This window comes from Suncus etruscus, chromosome 5 (assembly GCF_024139225.1).
Source record: "Suncus etruscus isolate mSunEtr1 chromosome 5, mSunEtr1.pri.cur, whole genome shotgun sequence".
NCBI lineage: Eukaryota > Metazoa > Chordata > Mammalia > Eulipotyphla > Soricidae > Suncus > Suncus etruscus.
The window spans coordinates 101,302,986-101,327,816 of NC_064852.1; the positions used below are offsets into that span (position 1 = coordinate 101,302,986).

The 24,831-nt window shown below is 36.4% G+C and overlaps 1 protein-coding gene across 1 annotated transcript in view; it reads left to right on the top strand.

The window, feature by feature from the left end:
• Positions 1 to 22,016, top strand: part of GALNT3 (polypeptide N-acetylgalactosaminyltransferase 3) — a 46,887-nt gene extending 24,871 nt beyond the window's left edge. Inside the window, exons 7-10 of the mRNA XM_049773419.1 lie at positions 9,946 to 10,077; positions 10,269 to 10,370; positions 20,861 to 21,013; positions 21,593 to 22,016. Coding sequence (XP_049629376.1) covers positions 9,946 to 10,077; positions 10,269 to 10,370; positions 20,861 to 21,013; positions 21,593 to 21,715 — 510 coding nt within the window. The 3' untranslated portion in view covers positions 21,716 to 22,016. The remainder of the gene's footprint in view (positions 1 to 9,945; positions 10,078 to 10,268; positions 10,371 to 20,860; positions 21,014 to 21,592) is intronic.
• Positions 22,017 to 24,831: the final 2,815 nt, after the last annotated feature.

Consider the following 24,831-nt stretch of genomic DNA (forward strand, 5'->3'; position numbering starts at 1 on the left):
CTCCTTTATCAAAAAATAGGTAGTTATATGTCTGAGGAACATTCTCTGAGTACTCAAGCCTATTCCACTGATCTGAGGGTCTGTCTTTATTCCAATACCATACTGTTTTGATAATTATTGCTTTGTAATACAGCTTAAAATTGGGGAAAGTAATGCATCCTATATTCCTATTCCCAAGGAGTGCTTTAGCTATTCAAGGTTGTTTATTGTTCCAAATGAATTTCAGAAGTGTTTGATCCACTTCTTTGAAAAATGTCATGGGTATCTTTAGAGGAACTGCGTTAAATCTGTACAATGCTTTTGAAGTATTGCCATTTTAATGATGTTGATCTTGCCAATCCATGAGCAGGGTATGTGTTTCCATTTCCGCGGGTCCTCTCTTATTTCTTGGAGCAGTGTTTTATAGTTTTCTTTGTATAGATCTTTCACATCTTTAGTCAGATTGTCTCCAAGATATTTGAGTTTGTGTGGCACTAATATGAATGGGATTGTTCTCTTAATGTCCATTTCTTCCCTATCATTATTAGTGTATAAAAAGGCCATTGATTTTTGTGTGCTGATTTTGTAGCCTGCCACTTTGCTATATGAATCTATTGTTTTAAAAGCTGTTTGGTTGAGTATTTAGGGTTTTCTAGGTAGAGTATCATGTCATCTGCAAACAGTGAGAGCTTGACTTCTTCCTTTCCTATCTGGATTCCTTTGATATCTTTTTCTTGGTTAATCGCTATAGCAAGTACTCCTAGTACTATGTTGAATAGGAGTGGTAAGAGAGGACAGCCTTGTCTTGTACCAGAATTTAGAGGGAAGGCTTTTAGTTTTTCTCCATTGAGGATAATATTTGCCACTGGGCTTGTGGTAGATGGCCTTAAGTATATTGAGAAAGATTCCTTATATTCCCATCTTGCTGAGAGTTTTCATCAAGAATGGGTGTTGAACCTTATCAAATGCTTTTTCTGCATCTATTGATATGACTATATGATTTTTATTTTTCTTGTTGTTGATGTTGTGTATTATGTTGATAGATTTACGGATGTTAAACCATCCTTGCAATCCTGGGATGAAACCTACTTGATCAAAGTGAATGATCTTTTTGATGAGGCACTGGATTCTGTTCACCAGGATTTTGTTGAGGATCTTTGCATCTGTGTTCATCAGGGATCTTGGTCTGTAATTTTCTTTTTTGGCAGCTTGTCTCTCTGGTTTTGGTATTAAGGTGATGTTGGCTTCATAAAAGCTATTTGGAAGTGTTCCTGTTTTTTCAATTTCATAAAATAGCCAGGATTGGTAGTAGTTCCTCTTGAAATGTTTGAAAGAATTCATTCGTGAATCCATCAGGGCCTAGGCTTTTCTTTTTGGGCAAATTTTTGATTACGGTTTTAATTTCCGCAATAGTGATGTGGGTGTTTAGATATGCTACATCTTCTTCATTCAACTGTGGAAGGTTATATGAGTTCAGAAATTTATCCATTTCGTCCAGGTTCTCATATTTAGTGGCATAGAGTTTCTCAAAGTATTCTCTGAATATCCTTTGAATCTCTGCAGTATCTGTAGTGATCTCCCCCTTTTCATTTCTAATATGCGTTATCAAGTTTCTCTCTTTTGCTTTGTGAGTTTTGCCAATGGTCTATCAATCTTATTTATTTTTTCAAAGAACAAACTGCTTTTGTTGATCTTTCAGATTGTTTTTTGGGTTTCCATTTCACTGATTTCTGCTCTCAGCTTTGTTATTTCATTCTGTCTCCCTATTTTTAGTTTCTTTTGTTGATCTTTTTCTAATTCTATAAGCTGCGTCATTAAGCTATTCATGTATGCTCCTTCTTCCTTCCTGATGTGTGCTTGCAAAGCTCTAAATTTTTCTCTCAGTACCGCTTTTGCTGTATTCCATAGGTTCTGATAGTTTGTGTTTTCATTGTTGTTTGTTTTCAAGAAATTTTTTATTTCCTCTTTGATTTCATCTCGGACCCACTGGTTGTTCAGTAGTAGACTGTTTAATTTCCAGGTGTTAAATTTTTTTCTTCTATGTCCCTTTGTAGTTCACATCTAACTTCAGAGCCTTGTGGTAAGCAAAGGTAGCCTGCAAAATTTCTATCTTCTTGTTTTTATGGAGGTATGTTTTATGTACTAGCATGTGGTCTATCCTGGAGAATGACCCATGTACATTGGAAAAGAATGTGTATCCAGGTTTCTGAGGAAGGAGTGTCCTATATATATCTACTAGGCCTCTTTCTCCCATTTCTCTTTTTGGGTCTAGTATATTTTTGTTGGGTTTCAATTTGGTTTCCCTATCAAGTGTTGACAAGCCTGTGTTGAGGTCTCCCACAATTATTGTGTTATTATTGATATCATTTTTCATATTTGTGAACAATTGTATTAAATACTTTGCTGGTCCCTCATTGGGTGCGTATATATTTAGGAGAGTGATTTCTTCCTGCTGTACATATCCCTTGATTAGTACATAATGTCCATCTTTGTCCCTTACAACTTTTCTGAGTATAAAATTTGTGTCATCTGATATTAGTATAGCCACCCCCGCTTTTTTAAGGGTGTTGTTTGCCTGAATGATTTTCCTCCAGCCTTTGATTTTGAGTCTATGTTTATTCTGACTATTCAGGTGTGTACAAGAAATAGGCAGCAGAAGGTTGCCTTCAGTTTTTTGATCCGTTTTGCCACTCTGTGCCTCTTAACGGGTGCATTTAGTCCATTGACATTGAGAGAAATAATTGTCATGGGATTTATTGCCATCTTTGTGTAGAAGTTTGGTGTGTTTTTTGTTCTGTCTTGTCTTTAGAATAGATCTTTTCAGTTTTTCTTTTAAGGCTGGTTTTGAGTCTGTAAAGTTTTTGAGCTGTTGTTTATCTGTGAAGCCATGTATACTTCCTTCAAACCTGAAAGTGAGTTTTTCTGGGTGCAGTATTCTTGGCAAAGCATTTATTTCATTGAGTTTTGTCACTATATCCCACCACTGCCTTCTGGACTTGAGTGTTTCTGGTGACAGGTCTGCTGTAAATTTCAAGGATGCTCCCTGGAATGTAATTTCCCTTTTTGATCTTGCTGCTTGCAGTATTCTATCTCTATCTGTGGGATTCCTCATTGTGACTAGGATGTGTCTTGGGGTATTTCTCCTGGTGTCTTTTTTAGCTGGTACTCTTCAGGCATGCAGGATTTGGTCACATGTTTTCTTTACCTCTGGTAGTTTCTCTTTAATGATGTTCTTGACTGTTGATTCTTCCTGGAGATTTTCTTCTTGGGTCTCTGGGACTCCAGTGATTCTAAAATTGTTTCTGTTGAGCTTATCAAAGACTTCTATTTTCATCTGCTCGTATTCTCTGAGTAATTTTTCCATTGTCTGATCATTTGATTTAAGGCTTTTTTCCAATCTCTTCTGCTGTGTAAAGTTGTTATGCATCGCATCTTCCAGCGCACTAATTATGTTCTCAGCTGCTTTTAACCTGTTGGAAAGCTCATCCATTATGGTCTTCAATTCGTCTACTGAGTTTTTCAGACCTGTTATTTGACCTGATATTTCAGTTTGGAGTTTTCTGATTTCTATCTTCAGATTCTCTTGATTTTTATTAGTGTTCTGATCTATACTTTCTTTGAGTTCTATGAGCATCCTCCATATTTATTCTCTAAACTTCATTTCTGAAAGACTGCTTAGGTGGTTGGCCATTGTTGGGTCATCAGAGTTTCCATCTTCATTCTCTTTGGCTGATATTGGTCTGCATAGTTTCCCCATTGTCACGCTTATGCTGTGGGTTTTTCTATGTGTTGTGGTAATATTCATTGGCTAGGTGGAGTGCGCTGCTGCGAAGCAAAGCGGCCGCGCTCCTCTGCTTCGACCCCTTATAGGTGGGCTTAAGGGAACCAGCAGAGTGAGCTTTATCCACAGCTCCGGCCTGGAAAGACTCACCTCAACCGAGGCAAGCCGTCAGGGGATGAATGCCAGAGAAGATCAAAGTTCCCAGGTTGAAGCAAGCCGGGGGAAGCTCCAAAATGTCTGCCGAGCTTAAGGGACCCAACAGAGTCTTTTTGATGTTTCTTTGAAAAATGTCATTGGCATTCCTATAGGGACTGCATTGAATCTATACATTGCTTTGCAGAGTAATGCCAATTTTAATGATGTTAATCCTCTCAATTCATTAGCAGGGGATTTGTTTCCAGCTCCTCTGTCTTTTATTTCTTGTTGTAGTGTTTTGTTTTATTTTATTTTACTTTTTTATTACAAATATCCCACAGTTACATTTAGGGTACAAAGTGACAATGAATTAGATTCATTCCTACCACTAGTATTGTCCTTCCTCCACCCTGTTCCCAGCATGCATCCCATACCTCCTCCCTTTGCTTCCTAGACTCCTAGTGTAGCAGATCCCTTTTGTATATATTTTGATATAGATCGGGTATCTTGATTCTGCTGTTGTTGACTTTGGGTTTGCTCTGGTTCCATCCACTTTGTGTCATCCCCCCCCCCCCCGTGGGTGGTTCTGTTGTAGAAAAAGGGGGGAAAAAAGGAATGCTGGGAGGGCTCTGTTTAGGACCTATCAGTATCCATTTAAAAGAAGAAAAGGGGGAAAGAAAGAGCAAAATAAAAAAAAGGGAGGGCCCGGAGAGATAGCACAGTGGTGTTTGCCTTGCAAGCAGACAATCTAGGACCAAAGGTGGTTGGTTCGAATCCCGGTGTCCCATATGGTCCCTCGTGCCTGCCAGGAGCTATTTCTGAGCAGACAGCCAGGAGTAACCCCTGAGCAACACCAGGTGTGGCCCAAAAACCAAACCAAACCAAACAAAACAACAACAAAAAAAAAAAAAAAGGAAAGAAAAAAAAGAAAACAACTGTGCACCAACAAGAAACATGACAGCAAAAATAAACACCAGCTAAAATGGCTACAACGTGAGAAAGGGAAAAAAAGAGAGAAATTTAAAAAAAGGAGGTGGCAAGGTTTTGTGTCTTTTTTTTTTAATTTCATAAACACAGTAAGTATTGGGGAAATTGATCAAGGGAATTCCCTTGACTTAGGAGATACCTGGTTTCTCCAAACTTTAAGTATATTGTCATGGCAACGACTACAGGCTTTGGACAGGCTCATTGACAAACCCCAAGGTCCTTTTCTGATGCCTGGAAACATTCTTTACAGTTGTGGCTGACAAAATCAGTGCTCTATAATTAGAGATCTTGGTATATCCATAGCTTATAGGACAAAGTCTGGGATCCAGTCTTTCTTTGGTTCTAGGAGCTCTATTCTGTCTTGAAGTAGTTCTTGAAGTAGTGTTTTATATGCTTGTTTTCTTTTTTAAAAGAGGTCTTTCATCTCTTTTTTTTTTTTTTTTTTGTTTTTGGGTCACACCCGGCGGTGTTCAGGGGTTACTCCTGGCTGTCTGTTCAGAAATAGCTCCTGGCAGGCACGAGGGACCATGTGGGACACCGGGATTTGAACCAACTACCTTTGGTCCTGGATCGGCTGCTTGCAAGGCAAATGCCACTGTGCTATCTCTCCGGGCCCGGTCTTTCATCTCTTTAGTAAATTTGAATACAAGGTACCTGTGTTTCTTTTTTTGTTTGTTTTGGGCAATAATTGATGATGCTCACTCAGGTATTACTCTTGGCAGACAATGAGGACCATGTGTGATGTTGGAGATTGAACCCATGTTAGCTGCATGCAAGGCACATGCCCTACCTGCTGTTCTTACCCTGGCAATTGAATTTCTGAGACAGAGTTGTGAATGGAATTGTTTTGTAATATTTTTTCTTCTCCTTTATTTTCTCTATATGGGAAAGCCTATGGATGTTTGCATATTAATTTTGTAGCCTGCTGCCATATACAAATCAATTGAATCTTGAAGCTTTTTTGTAGAATCTTTAGTAGGATTTTCTAATTATAGTATGTCATCCACAATACTTGGATGACTTTGATAGGTTTTTCTCTTGCCTAGTTGCTGTGGAAAATACTTTTCTTCTTTTAATGAACTAATATATACATAAATCTATATAAATTACTCTATTTGAAGACCACGTATACTTAGTCATAATTCCAAGTCATAGTTCTAAGACCAATTCTGTCACCAATGTAAAATTCCCTCTACCATTGTCCCCAGATTTCCACTCATTCCTAAGTTTACCCCCTTGTCAGGAATGCATGAAGCTTACCCCCTTGTCAGGCATGGGGTGTAGTTTTTGCTGATCTTCCAGAAATATGAGAAAGTGGGAGATGTACTCACTCCAAAAAAGTCCTGCACATGTCAGCCCAAACACTTGTATACTGAAGTTTTGGTCAGTTTGATATCTTTACAGAGCTCTGTGATTGAGTTGGGAAGCTAGGCCATTGGCTAAGTGGCAGTTCTGTGTGGCAAGAGCAGAGGGCATGGTTATGGCAGGATGGGATGTAGCCTGCCCTCTCCTCCTAAGATTCTATGGCAAATACTTCTAATCCTATATGAGTAGAGGTGAGTGGGCAAGCTTGTCTTGTGCCTGCTTTTTGAGGAAAGACTTAGTTTTTCCTCACTGAGTTTAATGTTTGCTATGGGCTTATAGTAAATATCTTTGATTATATTGAGGAAATTTCCTTCAACTCATTTTATCGAGAGTTTTTAAAATCATGAATGGTATTAGATCTTGTCAAATGCATTCTCAGCATCAATTGATATCATCATATGGTTTTTATTTTTCTTGTATTGACATATTTTTTTATTTATTTATTTTTGGGCGACACATGGTAGTACTCAGAGATTACTCCTGGCTCTGCACTCAGAAGTTGCTTTTGGCAGGCTGAGGGGACCATATGGGATGCTGGGGGTTGAACTTGGGTTGTATGCAGCGATCCAGGACATGGTGGTTCAAATCCTGGAATCCCATATGGTCCTCTGTGCCTGCTAGGAGCAATTTCTGAACGCAATGCCAGGAATAACCCCTGAGCACCACCAGGTATGACCTAAAAACTAAAAAAAAAAAAAAGAAAAAAAAAAGAAATGAGCCTCTCTGTCTCATAACTTTTTAAGCCTAATGTCTATGTATGTCTTCTAATATTAGTATGGGCACCATAGCCTTTTTGAGGAGGATGTTTGCTTGAATGATTGTGTTCTGTTCTGTGACTTTGAGTTTGTGTTTGCTCTGATTATTCAAATGTGTTTCTTATAGTCAGCAGAATATTGGGTTCAATTTTTAAGCCATTTTGCTACTTTGTGTCCCTTAATAGATTCATTTAGACCATTTACCTTCATAGAGATTATTGTCATAGTTTTATACCATCTTTTTTTAGAAATTTTTGCATGTTTGTGGAATTTGTCCTGTCTTAAAGTAACTCCTTTGTTTCTTATAAAATTGCTTTTGCATCTATGAAGTTCTTAAGCTATTATTTACTCATGAAGTCATGTTTTAATCTTTCAAATATAAATGAGAGACTGGCTGGGTAAAGTATTCCTGATAAAGCATTCGTTTTATTGAGTTATTTTACTATGTTACACCATAGGTGTTATCTAAATAGGTGTTAACTAATAGGTCATCTAATAGGTGTTATCTAAATCTTAGGGATGCTCCTTTTTATTTCCTTCCTTGATTTTGCTGCTTTCAGTTTTGTGTCTCTAGGTCTGGTTTCATCATTCAAAATAGGATATGTCTTGGAGTCTTTTTATTTGGATCTCTTTTAGCTGGTATTTTTTGGGCTTTCTGGATCTGGATGCCTGCTTGTACAGATCTAGGAACTTTTCGATAATAATAATCTTTGTTGTTATTTATTCATACAGGGTTTTTCCCTATCACTGGGACACTTATAATTTTTATGTTGTGCCTCTTGAATTCATCCTAAAGTTCTCTTGTCTGCTGTTCTTTTATTTTAAGGTTTCTTTTCCATCTGCTGTAGAGATTTTCTACATATCATCTTGACGCTCCCTGATTCTGTTTTCACCTGCTGTTATTCTACTGTTTAGCCCATACATTGAATATTTTATTTCACGTACAAAATTTTTTAATGTTGACATTTTTGCTTTTTTCTCATTTCAGCTATTTTATCCTCCTCTGCTTTATTGACTGTCCATTCCATTGTTCCTTTGAACTCATTAAGCATCCTCAGCATTTCTTCTCTGAAATTGAGAGATTATATAGCTATAAATTCCTGGTGGAGACTAAAGGCCTCATCTGTATCCAATGGTTTTGCACTGGTTCTGCAGTGTTTTCTTATGTGCCTGTGTAGGTTCTTTTAATTAAAATATGCTTTCAATCTTTTCCACTGCCAGGGAGAATTCTTGGGGAACTTGGTGGGTGGTGGTCTCTTCTTTCCCCTTCCAATTTGGTGTTCTTGTGTTATTGTGTGGAGCCTCTTACTCTGATTTAAGAAATAAATTCTTTGGCCTGAACTTACTGCTACTCTGTGATTAGAGTTCTGTTGTTTCTTGCTCACACAGCTACTTTTGTGATTTATTGAGGAAATGTTGAATGGAATTAGGGTTAATACACTGTTGGTCTAATGTGGCTGGTGTAGCTAGGCTGTCCTGGGTACTAAAAGTTCAGTACAGAGTCCAAATTAAGGTATATGGAGTTGATGATTATTTAGTGGTAGCATTAGTGGCTGCCCACTTGGGAGTGGTCTTCAGCTGTTGTGACCTTGGAAGGTTCAAAACACTTGCTCCTTAGGATCTTAGTTCACTCACAGTTCTCAGGGTCTCACTAGCTCCAATCAGGTCATTTGTTCAGGTTTTATAACCCAACAGGTCATGGTTGCACGAGAGAAATTCAGCCCCATGCAGTAATTGATAGAGTTTGGATGGGTACCCATGCCTGGTCTTCCGTTGTTCTCTTTCTAGTGCTTTTTAAGAATATTGTTTTTTTTTATTTTCTTTAATAAAGAAAAATAAAATGCATGATTAAGAAATTGATTTTTTTCTACTACATTGTTACTGTTAAGATAATGTTAGGAGTTAGCAACAGCTTTAGCTAAGCTGTAAATATATTTGCCAATATAATGGTGGTGGAGGTTAGGAGTATAGAGAGGATAAGGTGAGTGGGAGAGGGGTGTAACTTGATGGGGAGAAGAGATTGCGTGAAGTGTTGACGCTTTTATTTTTTTTTTAATTTTTCCTTAGATGCTGATTTACAAATAATAATTTGTAAATTGATAATAAATAGTAAAGTTGTTGGCACATCACATTTTCACCTCTGTGACTCCATCCTTATAAAAATGTTTCCTCAAATCCACCCACCCTCAAGTTGCACACTTGACAAATATTTTTTTTTTTTTTTTTTTTTTGGATTTTGGGCTACACCCGGCAGTGCTCAGAGGTTACTCCTGGCTGTCTGCTCAGAAATAGCTCCTAGCAGGCACAGGGGACCATATGGGACACCGGGATTCGAACCAACCACCTTTGGTCCTGGATCGGCTGCTTGCAAGGCAAACGCCACTGTGCTATCTCTCTGGGCCCAAATAAATTTTTTTAATTTAATGATTGTAGTTTGTGTTGCCACATTGCAATGATGTTTAGTCTGGAACATTAGGTATATAGTATGTAGCCTCTATATCACAGGCAAACCCAAGGCCCTTGAGCCTTGTCCTTTGTCACTTCTGAAACTCCTCTTGCATCCTCCTCTATTGCCTGTTTTATCAATATTTCACTTAAGAGATCCCTTTGGAATAGAAAATTGGAGCCCATTTTGGACTTTGTCATTTTCATTTTTACAACATTTTGCTCATGATCTTTTTCACATGGAAAAGTTTGTGCCCTAAGGAAGAATAAAATAGCCTTTGCCAGTACCACAGTTAGAACCTGAGTCTCTTTGAAACTAGAAATGTGTGGGCAGGCATACAGTTCCATGAAAGAATGGTGAATGCAGTTAAATTGTATATTGGATTTTGGTGCAGAATTTATTATTAAGACCTATGTGTTTATATAAACATAGCATTTGAAGTGTTTTATTGGTTCTGTTTTTACTAAGTATTCCTTTCACTTTTCATCTGTTACCAGAAGTCATTTGGTGATCTTTCAAAAAGATTTGAAATAAAGCATCGCCTTCAATGTAAAAATTTTACATGGTATCTAAAAAATATTTATCCAGAAGTGTATGTGCCAGACCTGAATCCTGTTATATCTGGATATGTGAGTATTTTCTTGTTACCTTTATTTGGTGTACTCCTTGCCATGAACATTTATATAATTAAGGAAAAATTGCTAAATACTTTTGGGTTGAATGCTTTTGGTATTTTATATTATCAATAATATTACTTCCTTAATTTAATAAAAGGACTCAATAACATTGACTCAATTTCTATTGCTTATTTTTTCTTTAGATTAAAAGTGTTGATCAGCCTCTATGTTTGGATGTTGGAGAAAATAATCAAGGAGGCAAACCCTTAATTTTGTATACATGTCATGGACTTGGAGGAAATCAGGTGAGCACTGCATCAAAAATCTCACTGATAGTTTATAAACACAAGTGTTTTGTTGTTCACTTTTTTAAAGTCTCAAATCAGTTTTATATATAGGTAAGCTGTGAATCGGATGTTTGAAGAAAAACGTGACGATTAATATTTAATTTTAATAGTCTTCATTGTGATTTTTCACTCTGGTCCTGAATTCAATTTGAAGTTGTTTACCCTATCAGTTGAATGTTCTATAAGAAAACAAAAGAATAGGGCCAGAGAGATAGCACAGCATAGGGCATTTGTGTTGCACGCAGGGTGGACAGTGGTTTGAATCCCAGCATCCAATATGGTCCCCTGAGACTGACAAGAATGATTTCTGAGTGCAGAGCCAAGAATAACCCCTGAGCGCTGCTGGGTGTGACTGAAAAACAACAACAACAACAAAAGAAAATAATAGAATAATGCTATTTAAAATTTTAAAATATTATTACTGTTAGTATGGTGAGTTTTCAACTTTAAAATAAAAGCTATATTTTTCTGGTTTTAAGAGTAAATTATAGGGGCTGGAGAGATAGCATGGATGTAAGGCTTTTGCCTTGCATGCAGAAGGTTGGTGGTTTGAATCCCGGCATTCCATATGGTCCCCTGAGCCTGCCAGGAGAGATTTCTGAGCATAGAGCCAGGAGTAACCCCTGAGTGCTGCTGAGTGTGACCCAAAAACCAAAAACCAAAAGCCAAAAAAAAAAAAAAGAGTAAATTATAGTAAGCATTGTATTTAGAGTATTTTTGTCAGCTTTTTTTTTTTTTTTTTTTTTTTTTTTTTTGGGTTTTTGGGCCACATCCGTTTGATGCTTAGGGGTTACTCCTGGCTAAGCGCTCAGAAATTGCCATTGGCTTGGGGGGACCATATGGGACGCCGGGGGATCGAACTGCGGTCCTTCCTTGGCTAGTGCTTGCAAGGCAGACACCTTACCTCCAGTGCCACCTCTCCGGCCCCTTTTTGTCAGTTTTGACGCTATTTTAAAATAGTCTTTCTTTATGGGGCCAGAGAGATAGCACAGAGGTAGGGCATTTGCCTTGCATGCAGCCGATCCAGGATGGACTATGGACAGTGTTTCAAATCCCAACATTCCATATGGTCCTCTGTGCCTGCCAGGAACAATTTCTGAGCACAGAGCCAGGAGTAAACCCTGAGCACCGCCAGATGTGACCCAAAACCCAAAAAAGATTTTAAAAATTTAAAAAATAAAAGTCTTTTAAAAAGTGTCTCTTTGAATTTCTTGTATCCAAGCTTTTTACCACTTTTTGTTTTACCAGTTTTTTGTTTTGTTTTGTTTCTGTTTTTGTTACCACTTTTTGTTTTACCAGTTAGGATTCATGTATATTGATGAAGTGGTATGAGATGTTTTTGGAGAACATCTTTGAGAATGTATCCTTAGGGGTAACCTGAAGGGATTAGACAAGAATCGTTTTTTCAGGAGGAGAGCTCAACAGACAAGAGGCAAGGTCAGAAATCCAGGGCCAGGTACATGGATATCATGTAAAAGAATGTGGCTGGTGCAGATTAGACCAGGAAAAAGAGAGGTGGAAAATGGAGTCAGACTTACCTAGTCTTGTGAAGTTTTCAGGAACTTATATAAAATCCTGAAGGTGAAAAAGCCATATAAGGATGGAGGGGAGAGATATTATTATTATTATTATTATTATTATTATTATTATTATTATTATTATTATTTTCATATTGTTATGAAAATAATAGTTTTCTGACCTTTGTTTTAATTTGGTGTGGGGCAGCTACTGGCAGTCCTCAGGATTTATTCCTGGTTTATGTGCTCAGGGGTTGCCATTAGCAATGTTCAGGCATCATGCAGTGCCAGGAATTGAGTTTGGACCTTCCAAAGCATATGCTTCCATTACTTTGGGTTATCTCTGTTACTGTTTTTGGAGTCACAGCTATCAGTGCTTAAGATTTTAGCTTGGCTTGGAGTTCACATCTAACTAACCTAGGGAATGTATTTGGTGCCCATAATCACAACCAGGCTCCCTGCATGCAGAGCATGTTCTAGCCTGTAAACCTATCCTTGGATTCAATGGCTTATATTTTAAGATAATTCTGTCTTCCATTTCATTGACATAGCCCTTGATTTTTCTCCTTTAAATTTAATTTCAATTAATAATTTGACTCATTATATCTTGCAATGTTTATTTCCTTCCTCAAGTGCAAATTTTGTTGAGATGTCATCCAGCTTCATCATTTTCCCACCTTTCAATATCAAAATATTTTCAATATCAAAATATAAACCTCCCCTTGTGACAGGAATTTTATATACCCAGTTTACAAGAATTTTGATGATCTGATGATATTGACTGATAAACAAGTGCATCGCAGTTCAAGTCATATGTCTTAGAGACAGTGCTTTACATTTTAAAATTTTCTTCCAGATATTTGTTCTGGTTATAAGTTTTAATTCTTCAGTGTTCCCAGCTGTTTAATTATATTTTCTTTAAAATTTATTAATGCCATTAATTGCAACCAAATGCCATTTCAAGTGGCTGTTGCCTGACATTTGGCTGTAGCTTTTGGTATCAACCCCACCCAGAAGTGTCTGCTGAATATGTGATCAGAGGTGAGCAAGCACCACCAAGAAGGGTGGAGCCTGAGGAGCCTAGGCACGCCACTTTACTCCTCAGCCACACACATCTAATCAATGAACTCTAGAAAAACATGCAGAAAACATATACAGGTGTGACAATGGGGAAAAAACGCAGGCCAGTACCATGCATAGAGAGTGAAGATGACAGACAGCTCTGATGACCCGAAAAGTGCCAACCTCCTCTTTAACTTCTTAGTTAAGGAGTTTAGAGAAGAAATATGTAGGATGTTCGTAAAACTCAAAGAAAGCATAGATCCTGCTGAATGGACCACATATAAGAATCAAGAAGGTATCAAAATAGAAATCAAAAAACTACAAACTGAAATAATAGGACTGAAAAACGTGGCAGGTGAAATGAAAACGTCACTGGAAATCCTCTCAAAAGAGTAATAGCAGCTGAGAAACAAATCATTGAGCTGGAAGATGAGATGCATAACAACTCCATACATCAAAATAGAATGGAAAAGAGTCTTAAAACAAATTATCAGACAATGGGAAAAAATCCTCAAAGAATATGAACAGATGAAAATAAAGTTCTTTGATAAACTCAACAGAAACAACGTAAGAGTCATTGGAGTCCTAAAGAACCAAGAAGGAAATTTCCAGGAAGAATCAACAGTCAATATCATCATGGCAGAGAAACTCCCAGAGCTAAAGAGTGCATGCAAACAAATCCTGCATGAATGAAGAGAACCAGCAAAAAGATAACTGAAAAAAAAGCAACCCAAGACACATCCTAGTCACAATGACAAATCCCATAGATAGGGATAGAATACTGAAAGCAGCAAGATTAAAAAGAGAAATTACATTCAAACAAGTGTCCTTAAGATTTATAGCAGATCTGTCACAAAAAAAACCTCAAGGTGTGACAGCAGTGGTGGGACATAGTGGCAAAACTCAAATTAAATAAATGCCTATAATACTGCACCAAGCCAGACTCACTTTCAGGTTTACATAGCTTCATGAAAACATACATACATATAGCTTCATGGAAAAAATAGCTCAGAAACTTTACAGACTCAAAACCATCCTTAAAAAAAAAACCTGAAAGGTCTGCTTTTAGATAAGACAAACCACAGACACACCAAACTCTTACATAAAGATGATACTAAATTCGATAACAATGATCTCTCTCAACATCTATGCACTAAATGCACCAGTTATGAGACATAGAGTGGCAAAATGGATCAAAGCACTGAATCCAACATTCTGCTGCCTATGAGAAACACATCTGAATAGTCAGAACAAACATAGACTTAAAATCAAAGGTTGAAGGACAAGCATCCAAACAAACAACTTTCTTAAAAAACCTAGAGTGGCCATATTAATATCAGATGACACAAACTTTAGACAGAAAAGTTATAAGGGACAAGATGGACATTTTGTGATAATCAGTGAATATGTACAACAGGAAGAAATCACACTTCCAAATACATACGTACCCAATGAGGGACCAGCAAAATATTTAATACAATTGTTGACAAATCTGAAAAAAAAAACATCAATAGCAACACAGTAATAGAGGGAGTCCTCAATACTGCCCTGTCATCTCTTGATAGGTCAACCAGGCTGAAACTCAACAAGATAATACTAGCTCTGAAAAGAGAAATGGAAGGAAGTGGACTAGCATAGATATATGGTGAACTCCATCTCCAGAATACTGGATAAATGTTCTTCTCCAATGCACAGGGGTTATTCTCCAGGATAGACCACATGCTGCCCATGATACGTATCTCCATAAAATCAAGAGGATAGAAATTGTACAGAATACCTTCTAAGATCACAATGCACTGAAATTAGAAGTGAACTACAAAGGGACACAGAAGAAAAACTTTAAAACCTAGAAATTAAACATCTCACTACTGAACAACCTAGTGGGTCAGAGAAGATATCAAAGAGGAAATCAAACATTCCTGGAAACAAATGCCAAATTATCAGAATTTATGGGACACAGCAAAAGCAGTACTAAGAGAAAAATTTATCGCTTTGCAAACACATCAGGAAGGAAGAAGGGCCTACATAAATAATGACACAGCCATGTAAACTTCTAGCAAAATTCACAAAAAGGAGAGAAACTTAATAAACTAGATTAGAAGTGAAAAGGGGAGATCACTATAGATACTAAAAGAATTCAAAGGGTAATCAGAGACTACTTTGAGAAACTCTATGCCACAAAACATGAAAACCTTGAAGAAATTAATAATTCTTAGATGCTTAATATCTTCCACAGTTGAATCAGGATTATCTGCATATCTAAACAGACACATAACTATTGAGGAAATTAAAGTGGTAATCAGTAGTCTTGCCAAAAAAAAAAAAAAGCCCTGGCTCAGATGGATTCACTATTGAATTCTTTCAAACCTTTCAAACCTACCAATCCTTTTCAGACTCTTTCAGGAAATTGAAGAAACAGAAACACTCCTAAATAGCTTTTATGAAGCTAAGATCACCCTGATATTCAAATCAGACAGAAATGCTGCAAAAAAAGAAAACTACAGACCAATATCCCTGATGAACACAAATGCAAAGATCCTCAACAAAATCCTGGCAAATAGGATCCAATGCCTCATCAAAAAGGTCATACAACATGACCTATTAGATTTTATTTCAGGAATGCAAGGATGGTTTAATACATGTAAATCAATCAATATAATACTCTATATCAACAAAAGGAAAAATAAAAATAATATATAATTATAAAATTATAAAAATAATATACAGAGAAAGCATTAGATAAGGTCCAACACTAATTCATGATAATAACTCAACAAGATGGGAATGGAAGGAACTTTTCTCAATATAGACAAGGCCATTTACAACAAGCCAATGGGCATTATTATTCTCAATGAGATAAACTGAAAGCCTTTTCTCTGAAATATGGTACAAGACAAGGCTGTCCTCTCTAATCACTCCTATTCAACATAGTACTGGAAGTATTTGCTGTAGGCCATAGCAATTAGGCAAGAAAAATGTATCAGTGACATCCAGGTAAAAAAGGAAGAAGTTAAGCTCTCACTGTTTGCAGATGACATGATACTATACTTAGAAAACCCTAAAGACTCTTCCAAAAAGCTTCTAGAAACAATAGATTTATAAAGCAAAGTGGCAGGCTACAAAATTAACACGCAAAACTCAATGTCCTTATATACAAATAATGATAGAGAACAAATGAACATTAAAAAATTCCATTCACATTAATTCCACACAAACTCAAATAACTTGGAGTCAACTTACCTAAAGAGGTGAAGTAACTATACAAAGAAAATTACAAAGTGCTGCTTCAAGAAATAAAGGAGGACACAAGAAAATGGAGACACATTGTTCATGGATTGGGAGAATTAACATAATTAAAATGACAATACTCCCCAAATCATTGTACAGAATTAATGTAATCCCTCTAAGGATACCCTTGACATTCTTCAAAGAAGTGGATCAAACACTGCTGAAGTTCATTTGGAACAATAAACACCCAGGAATAGCTAAAGCATCCTACGAGAAAAGATGGGAGGTATCACTTTCCCCAACTTAAAATTGTACTACAAAACAATAGTCATTAAAACAGCAAGGTATTGGAATAAAGACAGACTGTCAGATCAGTGGACTAGACTTGAGTATTCAAAGAATGTTCACCAGACATACAATCAATTAATCTTTGACAAAGGGGCAAGAAATGCAAAATGGAGCAAGGAAAGCCTCTTTAACAAGTGTTTCTGGAACAACTGGTCAGCCACATGGAAAAAAGGAAACTCAGACTCCATCTAACACCATGCACAAAGTTCAAATCCAAATGGATTAAAGACCTTGTTATGAGACCCAGAACTATAAAGTATATAGAAGAATATGTAGGTAAAACACTCCATGACATTGATACTAAAGGCGTCTTCAAGGAGGAAACAGCACAATCCAAACAGATGAGACTATATTAAGATGAGAAGTTTCTGCACCTCAAAGGAAATAGTGATGAGGATACAAAGGGCACCCACAGAATGGGAGACACTATTCACTCAGTATTCATTAGATAAAGGCCTAATATTTAAGATTACAATGTACTGACAGAAATTAACAAGAAAAAAGTCTAACCCTTTCAAAATATGAGAAGAAGGGGCTGGAGCAATAACACAGTGGTAGGGCATTTGCCAACCTAGGATGTACCACAGTTGGATTCCTGGTATCCCATGTGGTCCCCCAATCTGCCAGGAGTGATTTCTTATCACAGAGTCAGGAGTAACCCCCGAGTGCCACCGGGTGTGACACAAAAAACAAAACACAAAAATAGGGAGGAGAAATGTACAGACAGCTCCTTAAAGAAGAAATACAAATATCCAAAAGACACATGAAAAAATGTTCCACATTACGAATCATCAGGGAGATGCAAATCAAAACAACAATGAGATACCATCTCATACCACAGACAAAAAAAAAATATCACAAAAAATAAGAAAGCTGGCAGGGATGTCAGAGAAAGGACTCTCACTGCTGGTGGGAATGCCATCTAATTCAACCTTTATGGAAAACAATATGGAGAGTCCTCAAAAAACTGGAAATTGAGTTCCCATATGATCCAGCTATATGACTCCTAAGGATATGCCCTAGGAATACAAAAACACAACACAAAAATACCTTCTGCACACTTATATTCATTGCAGCACTATTTACAATAGCGAATCTGGAAACATCCCAGATGCCCAACAACAGATGAATGGCTAAAGAAACTTTGGTACATATACACAATGAAATACTATTCAACTGTCAGGAAATATGAAGTCATGAAATTATCCTATACTTGGATGGACATGGAAACTATTATGCTGAGTGAAATAAGTCAGAAGGAGAGAGATAGGCACAAAAAAGTCTCACTTAACTATGAGTTTTAAGAAAAATAAAAAACACTATAATAATATCCAGTGACAATAGAAATGAAAGCTGGAAGGACCAGCCCATGGTATGAAGCTTACCACAAAGAGTGGTGAGTTCAGACAGAAAAATAACTACCCTAAAGTAAAGAAAAAAGAAAAATAACTGCACTGACAACTATGATGACAATCAGTTGTAGTGAGTGAGAGAAATAGAATGCCTGTCTTGAATGCAGGCATGGGTTGGGAGAGGAGGGAAATGGGTGGCTTTGGTGGTAGGAATGTTGTACTCGTGAAGGAGGGTATCCTTTTTTTAAAAAAACTGAAACTCAACAACAAACATGTTTGTAATCATGGTCCTTTAATAAAGATATTAATTATAGATAAAATAAAAATTATTATTGCCTAAAAGGAGCTGGAGCAATAGTGCAATGGTAGGGCGTTTGCTTTGCATGCAGCTGATCCAGGACAGACCTCGGTTTGATCCCCAGTGTCCCATATGGTCCCCAAAGCCAGAAGCGATTTCTGAGCACATAGCCAGGAGTTACCTCTGAGTCTCCAGGTGTGGCCCAAAACCAAAAAAAATTATTGCCTAAGATATGCCATTATTTCCATTCTTTTAATTTTAATGATTTTTAAATTTAATAATCTGTGAGTTAAAATTGAAATAGGTTTGCTTTTCAAACTCGTGTTGTCCTTGTCCACATACTTACTTGCTTATCTCTGTTTCTTTGCTTTTTTTCACCTTTCACTCTGGAGGAGCCATATTCTCTTTGGAACACCTACTTTCTTTTTCTCTTTTAAGTAACTTTACTTTCTTTTTTTTGGGGGGGGGGGTTGGGTCACACCCAGCGTTCCTCAGGGGTTACTCCTGGCTGTCTGCTCAGAAATAGCTCCTGGCAGGCACGGGGGACCATATGGAACACCGGGATTTGAACCAACCACCTTTGGTCCTGGATCGCTGCTTGCAAGGCCAACGCTGCTGTGCTATCTCTCCAGGCCCGTAACTTTACTTTCTAAGTAAGTTTTATTCAATAAAATCTTCCTTGTATTATAAATAAATACATAAATAAATTAATTAAATGTGAGATGATGTGTAAATAAAAATGCTATTCTAGGGGCTGGAGAGATAGCATGGAGGTAACGTGTTTGCCTTGCATGTAGAAGGTCAGTTCAAATCCCAGCATCCCATATGGTCCCCTGAGCCTGCCAGGAGCAATTTCTGAGCATAGAGCCAGGAGTAACCCCTGATTACTGCCAGGTGTGACACCACCACCACCACCACCACCCCCCCCCCCCCGCAAAAGTGCCATTCTTTCACATCCTGAGATTTATTATTATTAGAGAGGTCGAGATAGAGTGCTATTTTTATTCCACTGTCACAGGTATAAAAATGATACATTTATGGATGGATACATACATGAGACTAACAACAGAGAAGTCTAAATCCTGGCTATTAATTGAGCTAATAAAGTTTATGGCATATTTAATCTAATGTATTAGAACAGTTTTGCCTAACACATAAGAGCTCACTAAATATTAGTGCTGACTGTTTTATTATTAAAAATTAACTATATTGGGGCCAGTGCAGTAGTGCAGCGGTAGGGCACTTGCCTAGCACGTGCTAATCTAGGACGGACCATGGTCCGAGCCTCCTGCTTCCCATATGGTCCCACAAGCCAGGAGCGATTTCTGAGTGCATAACCAGGAGTAACCCCTGTGCATCACCAGGTGTGGCCCCCCCCAAAAAAAACTCAACTATATAAATGTATTGTATTTGAGGAATACTAGCACTATGAAATCATTTATTTTTAAATATATTTTTACTATACAGCCCTTCAGTGGGGAAAACTCAATTCTAATGGGGTGCTATAAAAGTTTTCCCGTATATAGGCAAAAGAAATAGAAGAGTGGGTGGGTTGCTTTCCACATGTTTGATGTTTGATTAAACAAATATGCTGATCAAACATGTTTAATCAGTTCTTAGTACGATATGAGCACAAGACAAAAGTAAACCCTGAGAACAGACAGGTGTAGCCTCCAAAACAAAAAAGATTTTCCTGATGCATCAACGAATCCTAACGAGACTATAATTTTCTGCAATAGAGGAGCTTCAAGAAAAAATAAAGAAGGAAATCCAAATTGAGTTGACTTTTTGTTTGATTTGAGGGTGATGTTCAGGGGTTACTCTGGAATTACTCTTGGCAGTGATTGGGGTTAAATCTGGTCTGTTGCATGGAAGGGAAGAAACCTACCTCTCTACTCAGACTTTTGAAATATGAAAAGGACTGTGCTAGGCACAGAAGGATGAAAAAAATATCCTTTGGTGTTGGGGAGTCAACCTGGAGCCACTCTTAGGCTCAACCAACTGTGTGTCCCTGGGCTCCGCTATAAAGTAGTACTAGGATTCACAAGAACAACATTGGGCAGTGCTGAGGATCCAACTCATGACCCCAGCTCATGTTTACCAGCCATTTGAAATTCTTCCCATCACCAGAAAAACATTTGAAGTAGAATACAGGCACATTCTTCAAGTTATGTGTGCACATATTCTACCTTTTGTTAGTGTTAGGTGAAAAGAGCACAGCATGTAATTGTGGCAGTGGTTGATGTAAGATTGAAAATGGAGATTTCAGGCTGAAGTTAATCACTTCAGTGAGTATGTGTCTTGCATATAGCTAACTCATTTATTTCCTGGCACACACATCATGCACTGAACTGCATCAGTGTAATTCCTGAAGACAGAACTAGTAGTAATTCCTGAGTAAGCCCCAACACTTCCAGGTATGAGCCAAACAAAAAAACATGTAAGTTTTTATGTACTTTATTGAGTAATCGACTTTGAGTTAACAACCACAATGACTTACTTAAGCGAGGGGTGTAGAGTATCAAAACAGTATTACAAGAGACTACTTGGTGACCGAAGATAGTTAATTTTTTTTAAATTGAAACATTTTGCAACTAAGAAAGAAGAGTGCTTTTGTCAATAACGACGTTCTTTCTTTCATAGTACTTTGAATACTCTGCTCAACATGAAATTCGACATAACATCCAGAAGGAACTATGTCTTCATGCTGCTCCAGGTTTTGTTCAGCTAAAGGCATGTTCCTACAAAGGTCACAAGACAGTTGCCACTGGAGAACAGATATGGACTATCCAGAAGGTAATTCAGACAACTAATTTACTCCTTTGTGTAATTATTTTGATTCATTTTAGTTGCTTATCTGAGAAAGGAATAAAGCATTAATTTTCCTATTTAGTTTTTCAACCTTTGCTAATTTTGTATGTCTGTCCATATGATAATAGAGACTATATATTAATATATATTTTATTTAAATACTATTGGGACAAAATAATTATAAAATTATTTTGGTTTAAGCATGAGATTAAGCATGTTTGTTTTAAGCATGTTCTATAGACCTCACTTTATGAAATAACGCCATCTATAAATTTTTGAACAGTAGTTGTATAATTGTGTTGTTTACAACAAGAAATCAAAAGGTTTTTACAAATAAAAGTTAGGAATGGTGTTAATTTGTTATCCAAATGTTCCTTTACATCCAATGAGAGCATAAAACAATTTTATATTTCTTAGTTATAAGTCTTTATTACAACTTTATTATATAATAAAGTCTTTATTGTATACAATAAGTATTATATTTATATAGAATATAAATATATATTATAAGTCTTCATTATATATAATATATATATGACTGACTGTTGTTTCTTTTTATTCTAGGATCAACTTCTATATAATCCATTCTTTAAAATGTGCCTTTCAGCAGCTGGAGAGCATCCAAGCTTAGTGTCATGCAATCCATCAGATCCACTTCAAAAATGGAATTTTAACCAAAATGATTAAGTGTTCCTTAAAATTAAGGAGTTAAAAAATGAGATATTTTTTCTCATAAAACTGTGACTAGGCATACACTGTAGTTTTTGAAAATTATGCAAAAGCAGCTAATTATAACTTATTCCAAGTGCATTTTTCTTATTTATACCTTAAAATGTCTCCGTAGCACTGCTACAAAAAAAGTCCCTAAAGCCTCCATTTCAAAGCACAATAACTAGTCGTACCAAAGACTATTTGAAATGTACAGATATAGGATATGTTTACAGTATGACAAAAAGAATTTTTTAAGTAAAGTGATATTTGTGTGATATTTGTATACTTAAGCATATATAGCTATATCTCCACACTCAAACTTAAAAATATTTTCTTGTAGTTTTGGGGGGGAGGGATATTTGATACTGTATTTTTTTAACTACATAGATATGAATCAATGGAGGTCTAATTTGACCTTTGTGTCCAAACCAGAAAAAATTTTTAAATCTACAATTTATTACATAAGGTACAAGTAAACAAGTTTTTTGCTTTTTGTCTACTTGTCGAATGTTTTCTTAAAAATATAGCTAAGTAAATAATATAAATATTTTTAAATTCAATTTCTTAGCAAATATTAAGACTTTTTTGTCTGAAGGCCACTTGACTTGAAATACTTAAGTCTTCCTCAGATGACTTTCCTAATAACTATGCTGTGTATGCTTCCAAAGCAATTAAAAAAAAAACAATATATATTACTCTTGTTGAAAGGTATCTTTCTCCTTTCTGCTAGACTTTTTATCTTACCAAAATTTACTAATCTTGAATGTTTGTGAAATTGAATTTCAAATGCAGAATACTGGACTCATTTAAAATTCATTTGTTCTTGAATCAATTATACATTGTTTCTGTAATAGATTATTTCCATTTAAAAAGCTTATTTATATCTATGTGTACATACAATAAAATAAATCCTTATTATTGTAATTATTTTTATTTTGGGGTAAAATACATAATTGATAATTAGATGGGTAAATATGAATTTTGTATATTAAATTTCTTAACAGTAGAACTATCTAAAGCATTTGGTGTCTATGTTATAAGACAAATGGAGATTTTGTTTTACATATTTAGAAAATATTATACTTCTGATAATTTCCTTGAGCATATGATAAAATAATCCCATTTTATTTTTCATTTTGATGCATTTGTTGTGAGAACATGCATCACTGGTTTTGGAACAGGGGTAGTGATGGGGTTTGCAGCATCCAGGAGTCAAACAAGGGCCAAACATGATGTAAGCATGTGCTCTCCCTCTTGTTCCACATCCCACATCCTTGTCTGCAACAGAGTAATTTTTAAGACTGATGATTAGTAGGAGATTTAATACTTTCTTCTTTTGATCATTTTATATTGATACTTTCTTTATTCTTATTTAAGGTGCAAGGTATACTTTGCCTCATATCTTGCAGATTTATATTTTAAACCTTTGTTTACCAAAGGAGATATTTTCATATTCTGCACCCCATTTTCTCATTGTTTATAAGTTCAAATGAACTTGCATTAAAAAAAACTGGGCTTTTTTAATCTACTCTGCTAACTCTTATTCCATTTTACCAGTTCAGTTGTGTGTTTACCTTTGTGCCATAAATTAGGGTACTAAGATTTATATTGCTGAACTAAAAGTCTTATAGAGCAGAGAGAGACAAATAATTTTGAGATTGTATGGTGGCAATATGATATATTTCATAAAGCAGATGAAAGCTCACTTCATAATATGTATTTTTGTAAATATATTTTATGAGTATGATATACTGAGTATGTATGTAGATAAAGTATGTAAGTACTAGTGCCTACTTATATATTCAATTTTTGTTTCTCAAATTATTATTCTAAAGCAGAGGTTCCCAAACTTATAGGACCTGCTTACTCTTTCCAGGAAAAAAAAAACCTGTTTCATTACTCCCCTTCCTAAATCTACCTTCTTTCTGCATGCAAACTAAAGAACCCTACAAATCCAATTTACTTGAGGCTGCTATTACCCTCCCTGGATCATTCCAGTGCCTTCCAGAGAGTGATATAGACCAGTTTGGGAACCACTGCCCTAGAGTGAAGCTACAGAAACATAATATTGCTCTTGAACTTCCTGTATTTCACAACACACATACATACACAAAACCCTCAATATACTTGATAAATGAATATTTACAACAAAATACAAAATCTTGAATGTCTTCCCTTGTGTTAATTATGTGTTGCCATATCAAGCTTCAACCAAAAATCTGCCTAGCTCAGGTTTGTTTGCTATGGCTGCATTAAATGCTTTCAAAGGGAGAATTTTACCTGTCTTACCTCAGACTCTTACTCATGTGTAGGAAATTATTTCATTAGGGATTTACCCCATGGGGTTTATAAGGTATATTAGAGGGTTTTTTTTTTAAACTTTTTGTTGTCTTTTTCCTTTTAATGTATTTATTTTTTAGTTTCTGAGTTTTGAGACATTGTTTACAGAAATGTATTTGTCTGGGTTGTCACCTATGAGAAATGTACAATTCAATGTGAAATTGTGGAGTTCTTGTTCAATTTGAAGATTCAGTGGTAAAATGTCTAGTTTCTACAGAAGGTCTGATAACTTTCCTTAATTTTAGAGGACTAAGTTTCAAGAAATATAAATTGTAAACTGCCATAACTACTATTGTCTACCTGAGGTGGCTTCATTGAAACACAATTATTATTTAAAATTAGTAGTTAATACTCAGAGAAGTAGCATAAGGCTTAGGTTACCTGCCTTGCAAGCATCTAGTCATGAGATCAGGTTAGTTCATCTGTCCTATATATATGCTATGTGTGACCATGGCCTCTCTGCTATGATCAATAGCATATGTGATTTCTGACTACAACAGCCAGGAGTGTGGAAGTACCATGAAAACAGGTGCAACAATAACAAGATTTGACGACTGGAGCAATAGTACTTAGCAGGTAGGGCATTTGCTTTGTATTCGTCCCTCCCTGGTTCTATCCTGAGCATCCACTATGGTCCCCTGAGACCAGCAGGAGTGATCCCTGAGTAGAGAGTCATGAGTAATCCCTGGGACCACTGGATGTAGCCAAAAAAAAAAAAAAAAGTTGCAAGTGACATTGCCAAGTGCTCCCTG